The 20,103-nt window shown below is 50.4% G+C and overlaps 2 protein-coding genes across 3 annotated transcripts; both read left to right on the forward strand.

Annotated features, from left to right (window-relative positions):
- On the forward strand, positions 1-4,717 carry KLK7 (kallikrein related peptidase 7). Its single transcript, XM_003997473.4, has 6 exons — positions 1-101; positions 435-568; positions 1,034-1,193; positions 1,375-1,622; positions 1,811-1,947; positions 3,937-4,717. Exons 2-6 carry the CDS (start codon positions 496-498, stop codon positions 4,090-4,092), a joined length of 774 nt encoding a protein of 257 aa, XP_003997522.2. The 5' UTR covers positions 1-101; positions 435-495; the 3' UTR covers positions 4,093-4,717.
- Positions 4,718-9,099: 4,382 nt separating this feature from the next.
- Positions 9,100-17,575, forward strand: KLK6 (kallikrein related peptidase 6). Of its 2 annotated transcripts, XM_019818645.3 has the most exons (7): positions 9,100-9,226; positions 10,016-10,066; positions 10,496-10,540; positions 10,843-10,999; positions 14,162-14,409; positions 15,543-15,679; positions 16,886-17,575. In XM_019818645.3, exons 3-7 carry the CDS (start codon positions 10,498-10,500, stop codon positions 17,036-17,038), a joined length of 738 nt encoding a protein of 245 aa, XP_019674204.2. In that variant the 5' UTR covers positions 9,100-9,226; positions 10,016-10,066; positions 10,496-10,497; the 3' UTR covers positions 17,039-17,575. The 2 variants fall into 2 exon arrangements, with proteins under 2 accessions (XP_019674204.2, XP_011288019.2); XM_011289717.4 differs by lacking the exon at positions 10,016-10,066 and having other exon boundaries at positions 9,116-9,226.
- The last annotated feature ends 2,528 nt before the right edge of the window (positions 17,576-20,103 follow it).

Raw genomic sequence — 20,103 nt, forward strand, 5'->3', positions numbered from 1 at the left:
CGTGGGGGTGGAGGTGGTATAAGAGGGCCGCCCTGCACAGGGCTGGACACGCTTGGCTCCCGACTGAGTCCGGAGCCGAGATCACATCAGACCCTCCAGAGGTGAGAAGGGGCCTCTTTTGGGGTGCGGGATGAGGCTGGCTGGACAGCTGGCTCCTGCTCCTAAGGGGAGGAGGAGCCTGGAGTCCCAGTTCTGAGGGATGAGGGGCTGGAAGTCTGCCATTTGGCGTCTGTCGGGGAAAAAGGAACTGAGGACCTAGACTTGTAGATGGGGAGGGATGGGAACCCAGATTCCTGGGTCCCAAGGAGAAGGGAGGTCTGGAGGCCTGGCCTCCTGGGTCTGAGGGAGGAGGGGCTGGGGCCGAGACCCCTGGGTCTGCTGGGGGAGAGTTGGGGGCTTGGACTACTGCTTCTTGAACTCTTTGTCCTCCCCAGTCCCAGCAGAAGAGGCCCTTCCTCTGCCTGGCAGCCCCTGGCGAGGCTCAGAGAGGCCACCATGGTAGGATCCCTTCTCTTGCCACTGCAGATCCTACTGTGGTCTCTAGCCCTGAGATCTGCTGCACAAGAAGGTGAGTGCTGAACTGGGAGGCCTGGCTTCACCCCTGGAGTCTCCCTCCATGCCCACTGACCCTTCCCAGGGCCCTCTCTCTCCAAGGACTCCCTGAGTCAGGACCCTCCCCCTGCAGCGGCTTCCGCCCAAGGAAAACAAGACTCTTCTGCCTCCTGCCCTATTTTTTCCTGCTTTCTTCTGACTCCTGGGGTCCCTGTGCCCTCCAGGCCATCTCCTGCACTCAGTGTTGCTCCCATAAGCTTCAGTGGTTGCCTCCAGACAAGATGCTTCTCCTGGGTTTCTGAGCAGACTCCCTCTGTCTCTCTCCACCGCCACGTCCTGCGTTCTCTGCACTGTTCTCCATTTCCACCTCTGCATTCTCCTGTCTCTCTGTCTCTTTCCATCTTTCTCTCCAAAACCATCAGCTGCCTCTTCAGCCCCCTTGATGCTCGCTACCCACATTTCCCTCCATGTCTCTATCCAGCCCAGGGTGACAAGAGTGGGGAGAAGATTATTGATGGAGTCCCATGTACAAGAGGCTCCCAACCCTGGCAGGTGGCCCTGCTCCGGGGCAATCAGCTTCACTGTGGAGGTGTGTTGCTCAATGAGCAGTGGGTGCTCACCGCTGCCCACTGCAAGATGAGGTATGTGGCAAGGACTGTGGAACCCACTCTCTGGGTCTCTGTCCCCCTTTCTCAGGGTCTCGGCCCCCCTCCTTCTGGGTCTCTCTCCTCCTCTCTTGGGGTCTCTGTCTGCTTCCCTTGAGGTCCCTGTCCCTTCTCCCAATGACAGAGCTTCTCTCTGAATGCCACTGTCTCGTCCCAGTGAGTACCAGGTGCACATGGGCAGTGATCAGCTGGGTGATAAGAGAGCCCAGAAGATCCGGGCCACACAGTCATTCCGCCACCCTGGCTACTCCACTCAGACCCATGTTAATGACCTCATGCTTGTGAAGCTGGATCACCAAGCCAGGCTGTCGTCGAGTGTGAGGAAAGTCAAGCTGTCCTCCCGCTGTGAACCCCCTGGGACCACATGCACCGTTTCTGGCTGGGGCACCACCACCAGCCCGGATGGTAAGGCTGTCTCAGGGACCCAAGAGCCCTGGCTCCTGACTCCTCCTCCCTCAGACCCCAGAGACAAGGAGTCAGGCCCATTTCATGACTTGAGGGTTGAGCCTCTAGCCCCATCTTCCTTCAGGGTCCAAGCACTCTGGGGGGCCCCAGGTCCAGGCCTCTGACTGACCACCCCCTCTCTCCACCAGTGACCTTTCCATCGACGCTAATGTGCACAGATGTCAGACTCATCTCCTCCCAGGACTGCAAGAAGGTTTACAAGGACCTGCTGGGAAAGTCCATGCTGTGTGCTGGCATCCCCAACTCCAAGACCAATGCCTGCAATGTGAGACTCCACCTGTCCCCATCCCTGGCTCCCCTGTCGTCCCCACAATACAGAATCTGTGCACCTGACCCTGGTGCCGAACCTTCCCTTGTACCCCATCCCACCCGAGGGCCAGTTTTCCTAGCTCTCTCTATCCTGTTCTCTGCTGGGGCAGTAGTGGGAGCCCAGGAGGCTGGCATGACCCTGGGGATGGGGCAGAATGGCAGTGGGAAAGATGATGTTGAGACAGGCAAGTGAGGCACTGGCTTCAAGCCCAAACTTCAAGTGGATGCCAAAATAAATCATATTCTACTAATGCAATATTCTACAAAATTAGAATCTGTGCAGGGACACCTGGGTGGCTCAGTCAATTGAGTGTCCAACTTCGACTCAAGTCATGATCTCGCAGTCCGTGAGTTCGAGCCCTGCGTTGGGCTCTGTGCTGACAGCTCAGAGCCTGGAGTCTGCTTCGGATTCTGTGTCTCCCTCTCTCTGCCCCTCCTCCATTCATGCTCTCTCTCTCTCTGTCTCAAAAATAAATAAACATTAAAAAAATTAAAAAATAAATAAAATCCATACAAAAAGTCCATGATGAGCAAAATATCAGAATTTTCAGTAAAGAGCAATCAGTCTTACTGAACCACTCATTTGCCTCGGTCTCCAGTAATGATGCAGCATAGCACTGTACTGACCCTGTTTTTACCTAAAGTTGGGATACCGTGCTCAGCATGGACTTTTTCATACCAAATTTGATTTTTTTTTTAACTATTGCATTACAATACTATTTAGTGCAATTATTGAGATTTTGTGCCCAGAGCTAATGTCTCCTCCACCTTATCCCGGTCCTACTTTTTAGGAAAGGAACTATCTCCCCTTCCTCTTTGTTCCCCCTTCTTCATCTTTTTATTTTTAATATTTATTTTATTTATTTTGAGGGAGAGAGAGAGAGAAAGCAGGGGAGGGGGAGAGAATCCCAAGCAGGCTCTGAGCCTGTGCCGACAAGCACAGGACATGGGGCCTGACCTCAGGAACCATGAGATCATAACCTGCGCCGAAATCAAGAGTTGGATGCTTAACTGACTGAGCCACCCAGGAACCCTGTTCATCATCTTTATAACCTCCTCTCTGTCTCTAAATGTCATCGCTTTCCATCTTCCTCTCTCTCTCTCTCCCTCCTTCTCTCTCTCTCTCTCTCTCTCTCGTCTGCCGCTGTCACTCTTTTTATTTACCTGTCTCTACCTGTGTTCATCTCTGCTTCACCCCCTACATTTCTTCCTCTCTGTCCCCCTCTTCCTTCTGCCCTCTTTCCACCCTTCTTTCTGTACCCCCACTCTCTTTGCCCACGTCGGTACAGTTTTCAGGGGAAGTGGGGTGGTGTGTGTTAGAGATGGGGGGGATGAGACAAGGATGTATGTCCTAGAGAGTGGCAGGGGGGTGGGGCTTTTTTCCTAGTGAGGGCCAGCGTCATGAATATGCAAGTTGTGCAGTGGCACAGGGCTTCACTCCACACTCGGGAGAGTCCCGCACATGGTTTAACGCACTTCTGTTGTTGTCTTGAATCTCTTAATAATTTTTGAACAAGGGGGCTGCATATTCATTTTGCACTGCGGTCTGTGAATTATGTCATTGGCCCTGCCCCTGTTCCCCTTTCATGCTCAAGGGGCATGTATCCATTCTCTGGAGACGATGCTCCTTCTCCCTCTGGCTTGGCGAAGAGTCCTTAACGAGGGGAAAGTAAGTGGGACTCTAACCTCTGGAAGCTCCTTCACCTCCCAGTGATTGGTCCCATTGGCTGGGGCACAAGTCGATGTCTTCAGATAGCTGTTTGGTTCTCTCCAGGACAGCACTAATTTGTGCTCTCCCACTGGTCCCCAGAGACCATGAGTCTTTTCCCATTGGCCAGAGTGGAAGTTCATGGTCTGGCAGGACAGAGATGTGATAACTACACACTGTGGACACGTCTGTGGTGGTTGCTCTGAAACCAAAGCTAATCTTCTCTTTCTTCTCCAGGGTGACTCAGGGGGACCACTGATGTGCAAAGGTACCCTGCAAGGCCTGGTGTCCTGGGGAACTTTCCCTTGTGGCCAACCCAATGACCCAGGTGTCTATACCCAAGTCTGCAAGTACTTCAAGTGGATAAATGAGACCATGAGAAAGCATGGCTAATCTCTGCATACCTCCCATCTCTTCATCTATACTCCTGGAACAAGAAATTTACAGAAATAAGGACGTGATGAACTGTGGTCATTATTTGACCTTACCTTTCCTCAAAGACATATTACAACCTCAACAATATGCCATGTGTGTAAACCAATCAAATTAACAAAGGCCTAACACACAAAAACCTCAGTATTGGTAAAGACCAGCACTCTTAACCAGCGGAACTGTAAATCATGCAATTTTTTATGGAAGGCAGTTTGGCAAGGTGAATTGAGACCCCTTAGTTACCACCGTTGACCCTGTGATTCTGGTTTAGAAAGATATTACTGAAAAAATAAACTAAAAATCCAACTGCGGAACAAGGTTTGAATTCATCACAACAGTATCCTGGCAAAACAGTGGAAACACTGAACATGTCCCAAATCAGTGGATTGTTTAGATCAATAATAGGCCCGTTTGGGACAAGGATGTTAGGAAGCTGTTAAGGATAATAACTTGGCAGCATTGCTAGTGTTATTCAAGAATGTTTGTGTTGTATGATGGAACATGAAAAAAGAGATACAAATATGTGTATGTGACTCTAGCCATGTGAAATGAAATAGTCACAGAATAAAATCCGAAAAGACATGTACTAACCTGCATTCAGTGGTAGTTACAGGGTGCCTCCTTCCTTCCATTTATTTTCTGTGGGTGTGCACTTTTGCAACATGCAAACAAAGGTGGAAAAGCTCTGAAAATCTAAGGCTGGGGGAGAGGGACCCTTAAGAGAGGGAGACACATCTGATTTTGAGCCCTCGCCCTGCTCCCTGCCTAGTGACCTGTTTCTGTCCATTTCCCAGATTTTAGTTTTCCTCATCTGTAAAATGGGGGAGACAGAGAGATAGAGAGCAAGAAAAGGTCAAGAGGGAAGAAGGAAGGGCAGAGGAAAAAGAGAATAAGCCTACCTCATTGGAGTGGAAAGGACGTGAAATTGTTCCTGAGTATTTCACAGGTGGCAAACCAGGAAAGAAGGAAGTTTTCGGGAAGGATAGGGCTGGCGGGGGGATGGGACACCTGAGTCCCCCAAGAGCCCACCCAAAGTGAGCAGCCAGCATCCCAGGTGCCAGAGGAAGATGGGGGAGGGAATTTGGGTTGGCGATGTCCTATTCTCAAAGAAGGCAGGGGAGGGACCTCTGGAAGAGAGGAGGGAGGAGTCCCCTGTGACTCAGAGACTGGCCATGCCCCTGGCTTCATGCCATCCAAGGCTCTCTGGGCAATCACACCTCAGACGCTGCTGACAGAGGGATCCTTTCCAGCCCAAGGCTCACCCTCCTGCCTCCTTGCCAGTTTCTCCCCCAAAATTCCGAGACACTGTCCTCCAGATCCTTCCTCTCCCCATCTCATCTCCTTGGCAAGTCTCTCCTAGCCTCCAACTCCTCTACTCCTCCCCATATTGCAGAAATCATAGGAGTCCAGACCCCTCCTCAGACCTAAGCATCCCTGCCTCCAGCACCTCTCCCCTCAGACCCAGGTGTCCCCTGGCCCCTCCTGCCTCTGTATCAGTGTCAAGTTTAAGTAAGGAATGTCAAGGGTTTCCAGCCACCATCCTCCATGAAGATCCATCAACTTCTCCTCTCCCAGGCAAGTCGCCCCAAATCAATATTCGATCTAAAGTTTAAAAAGTAATGAAACCTCGAAGTTGCACTAAACCAGCTTGGAGACACCTGGCCCTCCCTTTTGGCAGCTCCCATATACAAGTGTGGGGGTGGGTTCGTTTGCAATGACTTGAGATAGTGCTCTTGTTGGATTGTTTAAAAAATTACTTCCTTTCTTTTTGGACAGACAGCTCAGCATAGTAGACAAAGGCACTGACTCCAGAACCAGGCTTCTTGGATTCCAGCCCCTACAAGCTATTTGCACATGACTTCCCCATTCGTCTTCCTTCATCCTTGAAGTGAGAGAAATAACACCTATTTCCCAGGTCTGTTATGAAGATTAAATAAACTTAATATTCAGAAAGTGCTAGAACAGTGCCTAACATGGAATAAGCCGTCAGTTGAAGCCGTATTGGCTCTTAATGTCTGTAATTTCTGGCACTTTTTTCCTTGCTTACACTCTCAAAGTTTTCTTGTAACACGTTTTCTTTATTGAAGACTTTTGCAGAGCACGTCAGTTTGGAGAAAAGCATCTTGTACATAAGCATGCGTGGCACGCAGAGAGGGCAGAATCCTAAAGGTCACTGGCAGATGCCTGCAGTTGGGGACTTCATTATCTCGCTTCTAGAGGCTCTTAGAGGTGGAGCTCCACACCGCCTATCACCTCCCTCCTTTCCCACGAGGCTCTCTCAACAACTCCCCCTAGCCCTCCCATCCCTTATTCCGGTAAGGTACACCCGGTGGGAGCGCCAAAAGGTGGATCATGTCTACCGCCATGTTGGAAATTGAGTTCCAATCCAAAAGGCCCCACCATTTCCTGGGTGTTGGATGTTGAGTAATTAACTTCCTTCTCTGAGCCTCAGTTTCTTCTTTGTCAAATGGGAGTGGGTGTAATGAAGTCATTTAATCATTTGGTCAACATTTTCCAAGGCTTCTCTGGGCCAGGTCCTGTGAGGGCACTTGGGACACAGGGGTGACTTAGCCTCAGTGCCTGCCCTCAAGGAGCTCATGATCCAGTGGGGGAAGGGGGTGATGTGGATCCAGATGCTTACGGTCCAAGGTGACCTGGGGGAGGCACCTGCTGTGGGAACCTAGGTGAGAGAGTGACTAACCCAAGTGCAGGGAGTGGAAGTTGGAAGGTGTTCAGGGAAGGCTTCCTGAAGGAGGTGATATCTAAGCAAAGACTTGAAAGACAAGTTGTGTCCAGGGGAAGGTGAGAAGAGCATTTGGAGAGGGAGAATAGCATGGGTGAGGGCCCAGAGGTGAGAGAGCAATCTTCATGGCTGGAGCACGAGACCCATGGGCAGAGCTGGGCTGTGCAATGTGGTGGTTTCTCACCACGGTGGCTCCTGACTTGTGAAATGTGGCAAGTTTTAAATGAGATGTGCTGTAAGGGAAAGACACATCAGATTCCAAACACCGCGCAAAAAATAAGAAGGCAAACTATCTTTAAACATGTTCTTATTTAGATTTCACATGGCAATATTGGATGTATTGGGTTAAATAAAATATTAAAATGAACTTGTTTCTTTTTACTATTTATTTTAAAATTTTTTTAATTTTTAATTTTCTAAAAATTTTTAATATTTATTTATTTTTTGAGAGAGAGAGAGAGAGCCCAAACAGGAGAGGGGCAGAGTGAAAGGAGACACAGAATCTGAAGCAGGCTCCAGGCTCTGAGCTGTCAACACAGAGCTTGACGTGGGGCTTGAAATTACGAACCACATGATCATGACCTGAGCTGAAGCTGGACATTTCATTGAGCCACCCAGGCGCCCGTAATTATTTTTTTTTTTATTTTAGAGAGAGAAAGCAAGCAGGAGAGAGGGACAGAAGGGAGGGAAAGAGAGAGAGAGAGAACCTTAGGCAGACTCTATGTTCATCATGGAACCCAATGCAGGGCTCGATCCCATGACTCTGGGATCATGACCTGAGCCAAAATCAAGAGTTGGATGCTCAACCGGCTGAGCCACACCTAGATGTCCCTCTTTTTACTATTTAAAAAAAGAAGTGTGGTTATTAGAAAATTTGAAAGTGCACGTATACTTGGCATTATATTTCTATTGACCAGTGCTGCCCTGGATGCTGAAGGGTCTCCCAACACCTGGCTGAGGGGCTGGGACTTTGTCCCAGGGATGATGGGGCAGCCAGAGCAGGGCTATGAGCAGGAGAGGGGCAGGGTCAGCTCTGGGCGCAGGAAGACCCCTCTGGGGTCAAGGGAAGGATACAGAGAAGGGGGAAGAGCCCAGGGTGGTGCTCCAGGTGGGCGAGAAGCAGGTCTGAGCTGGGATCAGGGACATGGGGATAGAGAGGAGGGAGCCAACAGAGAGAGAAGGTGCTGGGCCGGACTGTGAGAGATCCAGCCGGCTGTCAGGGAGGATGGCAGGTTCTGAGAAGATGCTGAGTTCAGTGGGAACGTGGGGGTGAGGGGCCTGGAGGAGGTTAGGAGCATGGGAGCAGTCTGAGAGCACTTTGAATGCCAAATGTTGACTTTCACCCCCCAGTGCCAGGCCCAAGCTGGTGCCGAGGTGGACATTACTGATACCAGTTGTCCTCATGTCCAGTGATCGGCCCACAAGTCCTCATTTTCCTTCTCATGCTCTGTGCTCATCACATCCGTTTTTATTTCCCTCCCCGAGGCCACGCTCCTGCTCGTCAGCCCACATCCACCACAAGCCAGGCCTCTACGCCCTGCTTCTCCTGACCCCAGGCCCGACTTTCAAGGCCCAGCTTCAAAGGCACCTCCTCAAATCCCCCTGGATCCCTCCATAGCACCCGAGGCCCCCATTTCGCACTCCCACATCCCTCTCGCGTTTTCTTTCATCCTTTCTTATTTCCCAGCCTCTCCCTACATGTTGAATCTCATCGTAAACCCTCCCGTCTCCCTCAACTAACCCACATCTGGGCAAGGGCACAGGCTTCTCATGGAAATGCAGGGGAAGCCAGGCGAGGATAAGCAGACAGAGATGTGGAGAGTGTCAACAGAGACTCAGAGAATAGGGAGAGAGACAGACAGAGATCCAGAGAAAAAGATGGGGAAAGAGGCAGAGGAAACACAGGAAAACAGAGAGAAAGAGAGAGATGGATGTGGAGACACCCTCACCGTGGCCTGAGGGGACAGAGGTGGACAGTGAGACCTCAGAGGTGGGCAGACTTAAAGCAGGGGGACCAGGAGGGTCAGAGGTCCTCATATCCGGGCAGAGGTGGGTGGACAATCAAAGGACAGCAACAGGACTGTCAGACAGGGACAAAGGGAAGCTATTGACACAGCCGCCCGCCTGCCCGGAAGAGAGGTTGAGAAACGGAGCTTCTGGGAGCATGGCACTGGGTGTTGGGGGCGGACAAAGCCCGATTGTTCGAGGCCCCTTTCCCCACAGCGCCAGGGCCTGCGCCCCAGCCCAGGGCAGAGGCGGATGCCAGCTTGGTGACACATGCTTTCTCACTGGCTTGCTGATTACGGTGGGGACACGGAGGTCGTCAGCACCCACAGAGGGACTTACGGGCAGGTGCGTGAATCACCCCAACCCCACTGACCCACACGGCCTGGTTTTCAGCACCTGAGGGCAGCAGGCCCAGAGGTGGTGGGATCCCTGCAGGCTGGGGGGGCACTGTTTGCTCCCCTGGGCATCGGTATTTGGGTCCTCAGACATCTTCTTGCTTAAGGACCTAGAAGTCTAGGGACTGAGGAGGACAAGTTCCCATCTTTCCTCCTTTAGGCTCAAAAGTGTGCATGCCTAGGCCCTTCTCCTGAAGGTCTAGAATTCTAGGGCCCCCTCCCCTCCTCCCTCAGAACCTAGAGTCTGACCCCCAGCCTCTCCTCCTTCAGACCCAGGAGTCCAGACCCCCAGCCCTTCCTCCCTCAGACCCAGAAGTCCAGGCCACCAGCGCACTCAGGGGCTGGTGTTCCCTTCCATGGAAGCCCAGTCAGGGGTCATCGGGAGCAGGGCCATGGGGCCGTGGGGATGGAAGGAATGTGTGTGGGAGGTCTGGGTGAGGAGGAAAGGGTGGGGCGGCCTCCTGCCTCAGGGACCTGGGGAGACAGGGGTTAAAAGGAAGCACCAGGAGTGTCTGGGGACAGGAACAGCCTCTTCCAGGGAGGCCAGGAAGCCCGGGTGTCTGTCTGGCCTGGGCCCCACAGCCCATACATCCTCTGCTGTCTGTCTCACTGGCTCTGGCTCCTAGGCACCCTCTCTGCTTTCAGTGTCCCGTCTCTCCCCATAACACCCTGCATTTCTGACTCTCTCTGCCTCTTTGTCTATCTGCCTGCGCACGTGCTGTCCCTGCCCCAACCCAAGAACCCCTCGGCCAGGAGTCCTCTGGACCCCCAGGTAGCCGGCCCCCAGCAGGTAAGATCACACTGCACCCCAGAGCCTCCAGGTGTGGGGTGAGTGACAGGGTAAGCACAGAGCCAAGGTGCAGAAGAAAAACCCCATGGGGAGGGAAGAAGTTCAGAGCCCCTCCTGGGCCATGCCCTTCTGTGGGCAGGCAGCCACACTGAAGCCCAGAGGAGTAAGAGACTAAATGAGAATCACACTGTGAGCCGCTGACCGCCCCAGCGGTTCCGGCTTCTCGCTCAGCCCGCCCTCGTGGGACCCCAGGATGGAAGTCATGGTTAGAGTGACAAGAAATCAGGAGGCTAGGTGAAGGACAGATGTCAAGGGTCAGAAGAACATGCAGGTTGGAGTGGAGGGGGGGTGGCGGAGGATGGGAGGAAGGGCCTGGGGCGGGGGTTGGTCTGAGGCAGAGACTGAGGAGCATTTGGCTTCCTTCCTCAGGAATGGGCATGAAGACGCTGGTAGTATTGATCCTGATGGCCGCAGGTGGGAAGAAAGGGGACAGGATGGGGCAGTTTGGGGTGCAGTGGGGGCTGCTGATGGGAAGGAGTTTGAGGATGGGGATGGGCTTCGCACAGATATGGAGGTGGGGTGGGCTTGGAGTGAGGAGGAAGTCGGGAGCTAGGTTAAGGATGGGGGGCGCAGACAGGAAGGGGAGTGGGAGGTGGTCTGAAAGATGGGGAAGAGTTTGAGGGTGGGGGTGGGAAGGAGATGACCTGGGGTTCACCCTGGGGGATTCACCCGGTGTCTCCAGGCCTCCTCCCTGACTCAGACCCTTCCTCTCTCAGCCTGGGCGGAGGAGCAGAATAAGGTGCTGCATGGCGGACCGTGTGAGCAGACGTCTCACCCCTACCAAGCTGCCCTCTACACATCAGACCACTTGCTCTGCGGAGGGGTTCTCATTCACCCGCTGTGGGTCCTCACCGCTGCCCACTGCAAAAAGCCGTGAGTCTCCCCTCTGGGAGTGAGGAGTAGTTGCAGTGAGGCCTCGATGGGTGTGTGGGGGGGGGTGGTCTTGCAGATTTCAGGCACAAAGTAACACACACATCCCCATGCCCCAGCACAAGACCACCTGGTAACCAGGTTCATCTGGCCAGTATTTAACTGAGCATTAACTATCTGTCAGGCACTGTCTGGGGCCCTGGGGATATAGCAGTGAAAAAGACAAGCAAAATTGCTACCTTTACAAACAACAGACCTTCTAATTGGGGAATCAGATCGTGTGGGGTCCTGTAGGCAGCAATGGCTCATTGGATTTCATTCTTAGTGCAGCGAGAAGCCACTGGACAGTTTCATTCAGGGGAGCAGCACGATCTGATTCACATTTTTAAAAAAATGTATTTATTTTTGGGAGAGTGCAAGCAAGGGAGGGGCAGAGAGAGGGGGGCAGAGGATCCAAAGCAGGCTCCCCGCTGACAGGCTGACCACAGTGAGCCCAATGTGGGGCTCAAACTCATGAGCCAGGAGATCATGACCTGAGCTGAAGTCGGATGTTCAACCGACTGAGCCATCCAGGTGCCCCTGATTCGCATTTCTTTAGAGCACCCTGGCTACCATATTGAAAGTGGGCTGGGCAAGGAGAAATGAAGGGATGCATGTAGATTAACCTAAGGATGATGGCTTGGACCAGCATGGTGGCAGTGGGGATGGAGGACAGGTGGAAAGTTTGGGAGGTATTTTGAGACTCAGCCAGCAGGACTTGGGGATGTAGCATGGAAGAAGCAGAGCTGACCTCCAGGTATTTGACTCAAACAAGTGGGTGTTTTGTTGTGTCTCTCTGAGTCAGGGGAGGGGGAAAGAGAGCCAGGTTGGATATGGGCAGAGGAGCGTCAGACATTTTGCTTTAGCCATGGTGATTCTGAGATACGAGGGAGATGTCCAAGAAGCATGAAGGTCAGCCACTGGTGCTCCGGTGAGAGGTCAGAGCTGGAAGTAAACCTGAAGGTGTCACCACAGATAAGTGGTAATTTAAACACAGGGTGGGATGAGAGCATCCAAAAAGTGGACACAGGTAGAAAAGCAAAGAAGGCCCAGGACTAATCCTCAGGGCACTAATGACCACTAGTTAGATTAACAGTTGCCATTTTGTTCAACGCTAACTACAGACCGGGTGCTGAGTTAAGCAGTATATATATATATATATATATATATATATATATATATTTCCTGGAATCTCCACAGTAAGGGACTCTTGGCCCCATTTTGCAGATGAGGACACTGAGACTCAGAGATGTAGCAAGTGGCAATTCAAGTGTTTGTAAACCTACAGGTGCCACTCCCCACTGTGGGGGGAGGGGTTTAATCATGCAAGGTTATGGACTTAAGGGTCCCCTGCACAGTCTCCCCCCATGCTCAGGCATTGCGCTCACCATTCTCGTTCATCCATTTGGTCCACATTGATCAAAGCATCTGCTAAGATGCTCAGGTAAATCAGCTCAGATTTGAGCTGAGCAGTGGGGACTCAGCAGTGGATGAGAGAAATACAGAGCCTCTATTCTTGGGAACACAGGAGCAGAAAGGCACAGAATGTTTTTTAACGAACAAGCCCATGGAAAATCATATAATTACAAATTACCCTAAGTCTAGTGGAGGAAAAGAACAGGGATGTTCCCTAAGAGAAAAAAAAACAGAGGTACCCACTTTAGATAGAGGAGGGTGTCAGGAAGGACCTTCTAATGAGATGAAGTTCAAGCTGAGGCATGGAAAATGAACAAGGGTAGACAAATGAAGAGGGAGGAAGAGCATTTAGAGCAGCAGAAGTGTAAAGACAAAGGCCCTGAGGTGGAAACAGTCTGGAGTGCACTAAGAAATTTACCGGTTCACAGCAGGGTAGAAGATGGTGGAAGGAATTTTATTCCAAGGGCAATGGGGAGCCATGAGAAAACTTTGAGCAAAGGAGTGACTCTTTGATCCATTTCACAAATGTTCATTGGTTATCTATCATAAATATGACAGACACAGGTCTAGGCACTGAGGACGCTATATCTGAACAAAACAAAAATCCCATTTGATATTCTAGAGCTGTGCCACCTAATGTGGTAGCCACAAATGGCCAATTAAATTTACATTAAGAAAAATGCAATGGGATGACAAATCCAGGGGCCACATGTCAAGTGCTCAGTAGCCGCTTGTGTCTAGTGGCCACCATATCAAACAGCTGCATGCCTGAGAAAGGTCTATTGAACAGTGCTGCTATGGTAGAAAGAAAGAAAATAAAACAAGTAAATATTTAACAATAAAGATATATCAGATGGTAATGGTAGGTTCTCTGGTGGCAAAGAAAGCAGGAAGGGAAAATAGGACTTGCATACTAGGATGAATATTTGCACTTCAATTGGGTCATCAGGGAAAGCCTCACTGAGAAGGTGGCATTTGAAGGAAGTGTGGGAGGGAGCCTTGCAGCTATGAGGGGAAAAGAGTTGCTGGCAGAAGGAGCAGCCAGTGCAAAGACCCTGGGGTGATAGGATGACTGCTGTGTTCAAGGAAAGGCAGGGAAGCAAGTGTGGCTAGAGCAGAAGGAGAGAGGGAGAGAGTGGGTTGAGGTGATATCTGAGAGGTGATGAAGATAGGATGTGCAGAACCTTGTGGGTTAGGGTGAAAACTTTAGCCTTTACTCTGAGTGAGTTGGGAGTCATGGGAGGGGCCTGATCAGAGGAGGAACAGGAGGAGGCAGGATATTTTATGTCATTAAAATTTCTCCGGTTGTTTTGTGGAAGATAGACTGTGGAAGGGCAAAGGCAGAAACGAGGAGTCCAGTGAGGTGGCTTCTGCCAACATTCTAGTAAGAGGTGATGGCTCCAGACCAAGATGGCAGCAGTGGGGGCGAGATGTGGTCACATCCTGGATATACTTTGGAGAGCCAAAAGGATTTCTGGACAGCTTTTGTGTGAGGCATGAAATAAAGAGAGTCAAGAATAGTCTCCAAGGTTATTCTGGAAGGATGAAGTTGTCATTTTCTGAGCTGGGAGGATGGTTCATCCCTGGATGTTCACCAGGACAGATGGTTCATGGTGCAACAGGCCACCCTTTCTTGCCATCACAGCCCTCTCTGAAGTCTCAGCTGCAGTCCAAGGGCTCCAGGTAAGATCCAGCCCTCCTCTTTCCCAGGAATCTTCAGGTCTACCTGGGAAAACACAACCTTCAGCAGAGGGAGAGTTTCCAGGAGCAGAGTTCTGTTGTCCGGGCTGTGGTCCACCCTGGCTATAATGCTGCCACTCATGACCAGGACATCATGCTGTTACGCCTGTCTCACCCAGCCAAATTCTCTGAACGCATTCAACCACTCCCCCTGGAGCAAGACTGCTCGGCCAACCACACTAGCTGCCACATCCTAGGCTGGGGCAAGACAGCCGATGGTCAGTAGGATGAGGGTGATGGGGAAGCGCCAATGGGTGACAAGCTAGTGGGCTCATAGTGAGGACCAATGGGGCAGTCTGTCAATGTGTGAAAGGTCAGTGTGGAGGGGAGGCAAATATGGGAGTAGGGCGAATGAGTGAACAGTCAGTGGAGAAAGTAGACCCATGAGTGAATGGTATGGAGAGATGGGCCATAAGAGGGAGGATCAATGAAAAAGGAGGGTCAGTGGGAAGATTCCAATCAAGAAGGAGGCCAATGATCAAAAGAAACCAATCAGGACGCACAGATGATCAAAAAGATATAAATGGAGGATGGACTAATGGAAGAAGAGGTATCAATAAAGCATGGCAGCCAGCTGAAAGATGTTAATTGAGAGTGCAAATGGGGTAGAGAGTGATAATAGAGAGGAACCAATGAGGAAGAGTCAATGGTCAAGAGGAATCACTAGACGGAGGACTGGGGGAGGAAGAAGTCTAATAGGTCAGCAGGAACCACTGAAGGTGGGTGGGCCAGTAAGTGAAGGGCCAAAAAGGGAAGGTGGACCATTGGGTGAAGGACCAATAGGAAGGGAGAGCCAATGAGGGAGGTGGGTTCGTTTAGAAAGAGCCAGTGAGGGAGGTGGACCACTGGATGAAGGGCCAATAGGAAGGGAGAGCCAATGGGAGCAGGGGCGGGGAATGAAACCAGTTAGGAAAGCACCAATGGTCAAGTGTTGGCCAGTCAAGATGAACCAATGGAAAGAAGGGTCCAGTGAATGATGAAAGGGTGGAGGAGGGACTAACAGAATAGAGTCTAGAGGTCCCTTGGAACAACTGAAGAAGGTGGGATCAATGAAAGAGAAGAGTAGAGGCAGAACCTTAGAGAAAGGGAAAACCAATAAGAAATGAGGATTCCGGGAGAAAAGGTGATTAATAAGGAAGAAGGGCCAATGAGAGGAAAGAATGATGTAAAGAGGGACCAATCAAGAGTCAGAGCCAATGGGTTTTTATGAAAGAAAGACAAATAGGAAGAAGGAAATCAGTGGGAAGTAAGGACCAATAGGGGAGAGGTGACTCATAGGGGTTGGAAGATCGCTGGTGAGGACGTGAGAAGGACAGGTTGTGAGATGAGCCTGGCCCATCTTTCTCTGCAGGTGGATTTCCTAACACCATCCAGTGTGCATACATCCATCTGGTGTCCCATGAGGAGTGTGAGCGTGCCTACCCCAGCCAGATCACCCGGAACATGGTGTGTGCTGGGGATGAAAAATACGGGAAGGATTCCTGCCAGGTGAGGCCACCAGGACCTGCCAGTGACATAGCCAAGAGCAGAGACAGGAAGAGAGAGATACACAGACCCAAATAGAGCTTTCCATGCTGGGAGACAATCCCAGGGAGAGAGTCTTAATTTGATACTCAGAGACACAGCCAGGAACAGGCAGAGATATAAACACAGCCAGTAGAGACAAGGACGGAGATGGAGAGGTCGAGAACCAGAGAGAGACACAATAAGGAGGCAGATGGTGTGAGGGGACCATCCTTCCTCAGACAGAACCCCTGAAAGTCCTGTTTGGACATGGCTGAGCTCTGGAGGTGGGCAGACCACAGCTGCAGAGAGACAGGGCTCATCCCCACTCCCAAATACCTCCTTTAACTTGGGGGTTTTGTTTTCCCCATCATCCATCAGATCTCTCCTATTTATGGCAAAATTTACCCCAGTGCATTGAGGGACGTGAAGAGACCAGTCAAGAGGGAGAAAGAGACAGAGACAGAGAAAGCGATACACAGCAAGTTGGACGCAAAGAAGGGGCAATCAGACAGACCTCATTTCCAAAACTGTCTTTTCTCACTCCAGTTTTGTTGACATGCATGCATACATCACGGTAGAAGTTTCAGGTATATAGCATAGTGTTTGGCTTCCATATATTGTGGAATGATTGTTTCAGTCAGTTAACTTAGTACCCATTATCCCCTGTGGATTCAATAAAAAGAGAACCAAAAAAGATGGGAACCCAATCCCCACTCCCCAGATTAGAAATAGTGTGAATTTGTTCAGATCTGGCTTTTGTAAAGAGGGGCCTGATTACAACTAATAGTTTCTCTTTTTTTTAATGTTTTGTTTATTTTTGAGACAAAGAGACAGTGAGACAGAGCACGAGTGGGGAGGGGCAGAGAGAGAAGGAGACACAGAATCTGAAGCGGGCTCCAGGCTCTGAGCCATCACCACAGAGCCTGACACGGGGCTCAAACTCACAAACTATGGGATAATGACTTCAGCCAAAGTCGGACGCTTATCCAACTGAGCCACCTAGGCGTCCCCACCCCACCCCAAGAGATTTTATTTTTAAGTAATCTCTAAACCCAACATGAGGCTCAAACTCACAACCCCGAGATCAGGAGTTGCATTCTCCACCGACTGAACCAGCCATGAGTCACTGTCTCTCTTTCTTTTCTCTGTGTGTGTTTCTGTATCTGACTCTCTCCCTCTTTTCCACAGGGCGATTCTGGGGGCCCGCTGGTGTGTGGAGACCGTCTCCGAGGTCTTGTGTCATGGGGAAATGTCCCCTGTGGATCCAAGGAGAAGCCAGGAGTCTACACTGATGTCTGCAGATATGGCCACTGGATCCGAAAAACCATTCAGGCCAACTAACCCTGACGTGTGACATCCAACTCTTTACCTGTGACCCCCACCTGCTGGCTCCAGAATATCTCTGACCAAGACTTTACCTTCCCCCCACCTGCCTAGATCCAACCCTTAATGCTTAATAAAAGCAGCGACGTGACAGCACAAATTCACCTCGATTTTACCCCAGCCCCATCCTCGCATCACTGGGGGCAAGTGGGGATATGAGCTAAGGTCTTACCCCCACCACTAAGAGAATACAGGAAAACTCCTTCCAAGCATCTCTTCTTCCCTGGTTGTCTCATGGGCTCTACTCCTTCCTGCAGAGGGGTGGTCACAAGTCTGGCAAATTTCTGCTCCTTGCTAGTCGTCTGCCCTTAGGAAGTGACTTCCTTCACTGTGTAGATTTTCTCATCTGTAACATAAGGATAATGACAGGACATTCCTCATCAGGTGGCAGCTGTCATTGGGAAGATTCAAGATTCCAAACGTGTGGAACACAGACAAGAGGCCCTGACACCCTAACACACCTGCTTGAACAATAAAGAGTGGATTTTATTATTATTATTGTGATTTTTTTTTTTGCTTTTATTCCATGTCTGCCTCTCTGAAACCCGGATATTCTTAGTTACCTTTTACAGCCCAGTTTGGTTTTTCCTCCCCTCTAAGAAGACATCTGTGAGTACTCCGCCTGGTTCTAGCCTTCATGGTGGCTCTCTCCCCTCCACTCCTTTTGTAGCAGTGAAAGCAGGGAGGTGAGAAGGCTGGGAGGTCACTGTGTGTAGATGGGAGAGCAGAGCAGGAGCCAGATCCCACAAGACCGCGGACCCTAGGTTGAGAGGATAGGACTTTCTCCTGAGGGCAGTGGGGAGCCATGGGAGGCTTGTGAGCAGGAGCAGCACTGTGGCTTTGTACAGGATGGACCAGAGAGGGGAGACTGGAGGCCAGGGAGGAGATTGAAATGACAGTGCAGGGAGAGAGGAGGGCTGAGTGGCGGCTGGGTGGTCTGGGGAAGGAGGCTGAATATGGGGTCACTGTATGGAAAGGGTTGGGTGGATGACATTCTCATAGAGGAGAGAACCTGTAGAAAGTCCTGAGGGTGTGAGAACATCAGGTGTGCCCCAGATGGCACACCACTCAGGTGATGGCAAATCACTCAGGATGAGGGAGCCAGGGTTTGAGGAAGGAGGAGTGGCTGAAAGTGTGGGTCAGTAGAAGGCAGTGTTGGCCTTGAGTGCCAGGAAGAAGCACTTGGCCTTGATCCCGAGGGCCTTGAGAAAAGGACAGGGTCAGATCTGTGTACCAGAAAGATCTTGCTGTGGTCCATTTGAAGGGAGAGCAATGGGCAGAGGGGAGGAGAGACTGTAGGTCCCCCTAAGAAATGAAGGGAACAGACACCAGGCTTCTTCATGCTTTTTGGGCTTCTCCCACCAACATGCACCATACGTGATCCCTAACCAATGTACACACCTCTACCCCCAAGTCCCAGGCCTGTCCCTGTCCTCAGAGAAGGCTTCTTTTCTTGCAACCCTTATGCATCATCTCTGAGGAAGGCAAAACAGCCTCTAAGCCAGGTGTCCTTCCAGGGAGGTGAGTGGGATGGGTAGGGGCTCCCAGAGAGAGAGGGAAAAGAGGGCTCTACACGGGGGCTGGATTTAAGAGCAGAGAAATATTTAGGAACAGAGGGAGAATCAGAGACAGCAATTCATCTGTTTCAATATTTACTGCAACTTTATTTTTGCCCAGCACAGCATAGAACAAAATTGGAAGTTGTTAAACAGAGCAATCGCGTCATAGGAGATGTTCAAAGTCAGTCGTGTGTTATTCTACAAGGGGAGAGTCATGTGGTCCAAAGACAGAGGGAGTCTTAAAAGAACACAGACCCTCAATTGCAATGGTCTTCAGATTTAGAGAAAAAGCATACTTGCATGTCTTAAAAATCTAAGCAAGGTGAAAGTTGATCAAGCCACATGATGGCAGGGAGTGGCTGATTTTTATGTGTACATGGAAATATTGTCACGTGAATGGCCTGGGCCCGCCTTGACCAATCCCTTCTGAAGGTTATGAATGACAAATAGGGCCATGAAAGGCGCCAGAGTCACCAGGAGGAGCCAGTCAGTGGATGTCCAGAAGAACTAAATCAACTTCAGTTAATTGAGAGAGAATTGTCTTCCTTTTTCAAAGATACTGATTTATTCTGAGACAGAGAGCGCAAGCAGGGGAGGGGCAGAGAGGGAGGAAGAAATGTCAAGCAGGCTCCACACTCAGTGCAAAGCCTGACGCGGGGTCAATCTTGCAAACCGTGAGAAATCCGCTGAAATCAAGAGCTGGACGCTTAACTGACTGAGCCACCCAGGCATCCCAAGAATTATCTTCTTTAATGGATACGACTAATAATAAACACTTACTTAGCACATGCCAGGCACTGGTCTACGGACTTTATATATTAACTCACTTAATTTCCATAGCAAGCCTATGTGCTAAGTTGGAGTCATACCAAATTTACATCCAGTGTTGGGAGACTGGAAAGACTATAACGTCGATCCTATGCACAAGTGTGATGTACACAGGTGTGTAAATTCACTTAAATGCATGTCTAAAATTTGAAGGGCCTCCGGAAGAGATTGAATGTGTTGGTTTTAGAAATGTAGTTTAAAATGTTTGAAGATACTTGATTGGCTTAGTTTGTAAATGAGACCAAACATTATTGTAAAGAACCACCTAGAATAAAAAAAAAAGACAGATCTAGAATTGAAAGGGCTGTAAGCCAGCATTGAAAGATTAAGAAAAGAAGTGACTGGGCCGCTGGAATTGTCACTTTAATATATGCAATATAAATTATAATCAAGATAAACCTCAGAATAGTTTCTTTTCTCCCTACACACGGAAAGCAACCTCAAGGTCTCTAAAACCCCTGGTTCAACAGGTGCAGGCTTACAGACGTGAGCAGTGCAGTTCGGTTTTACCCTCAAGGAATGTGAGTTCCAAAGGGATCATCTCCCGGGGTCCTTGTCTGGTTTTGTTCACCTCAGTCTGGTACCCCGTAAGGCGCTGTTGAGTGAGTAAGGGGCTCTTACATCCCAGTGCGTCAG

Source organism: Felis catus, chromosome E2 (genome assembly GCF_018350175.1).
Source record: "Felis catus isolate Fca126 chromosome E2, F.catus_Fca126_mat1.0, whole genome shotgun sequence".
Lineage (NCBI taxonomy): Eukaryota > Metazoa > Chordata > Mammalia > Carnivora > Felidae > Felis > Felis catus.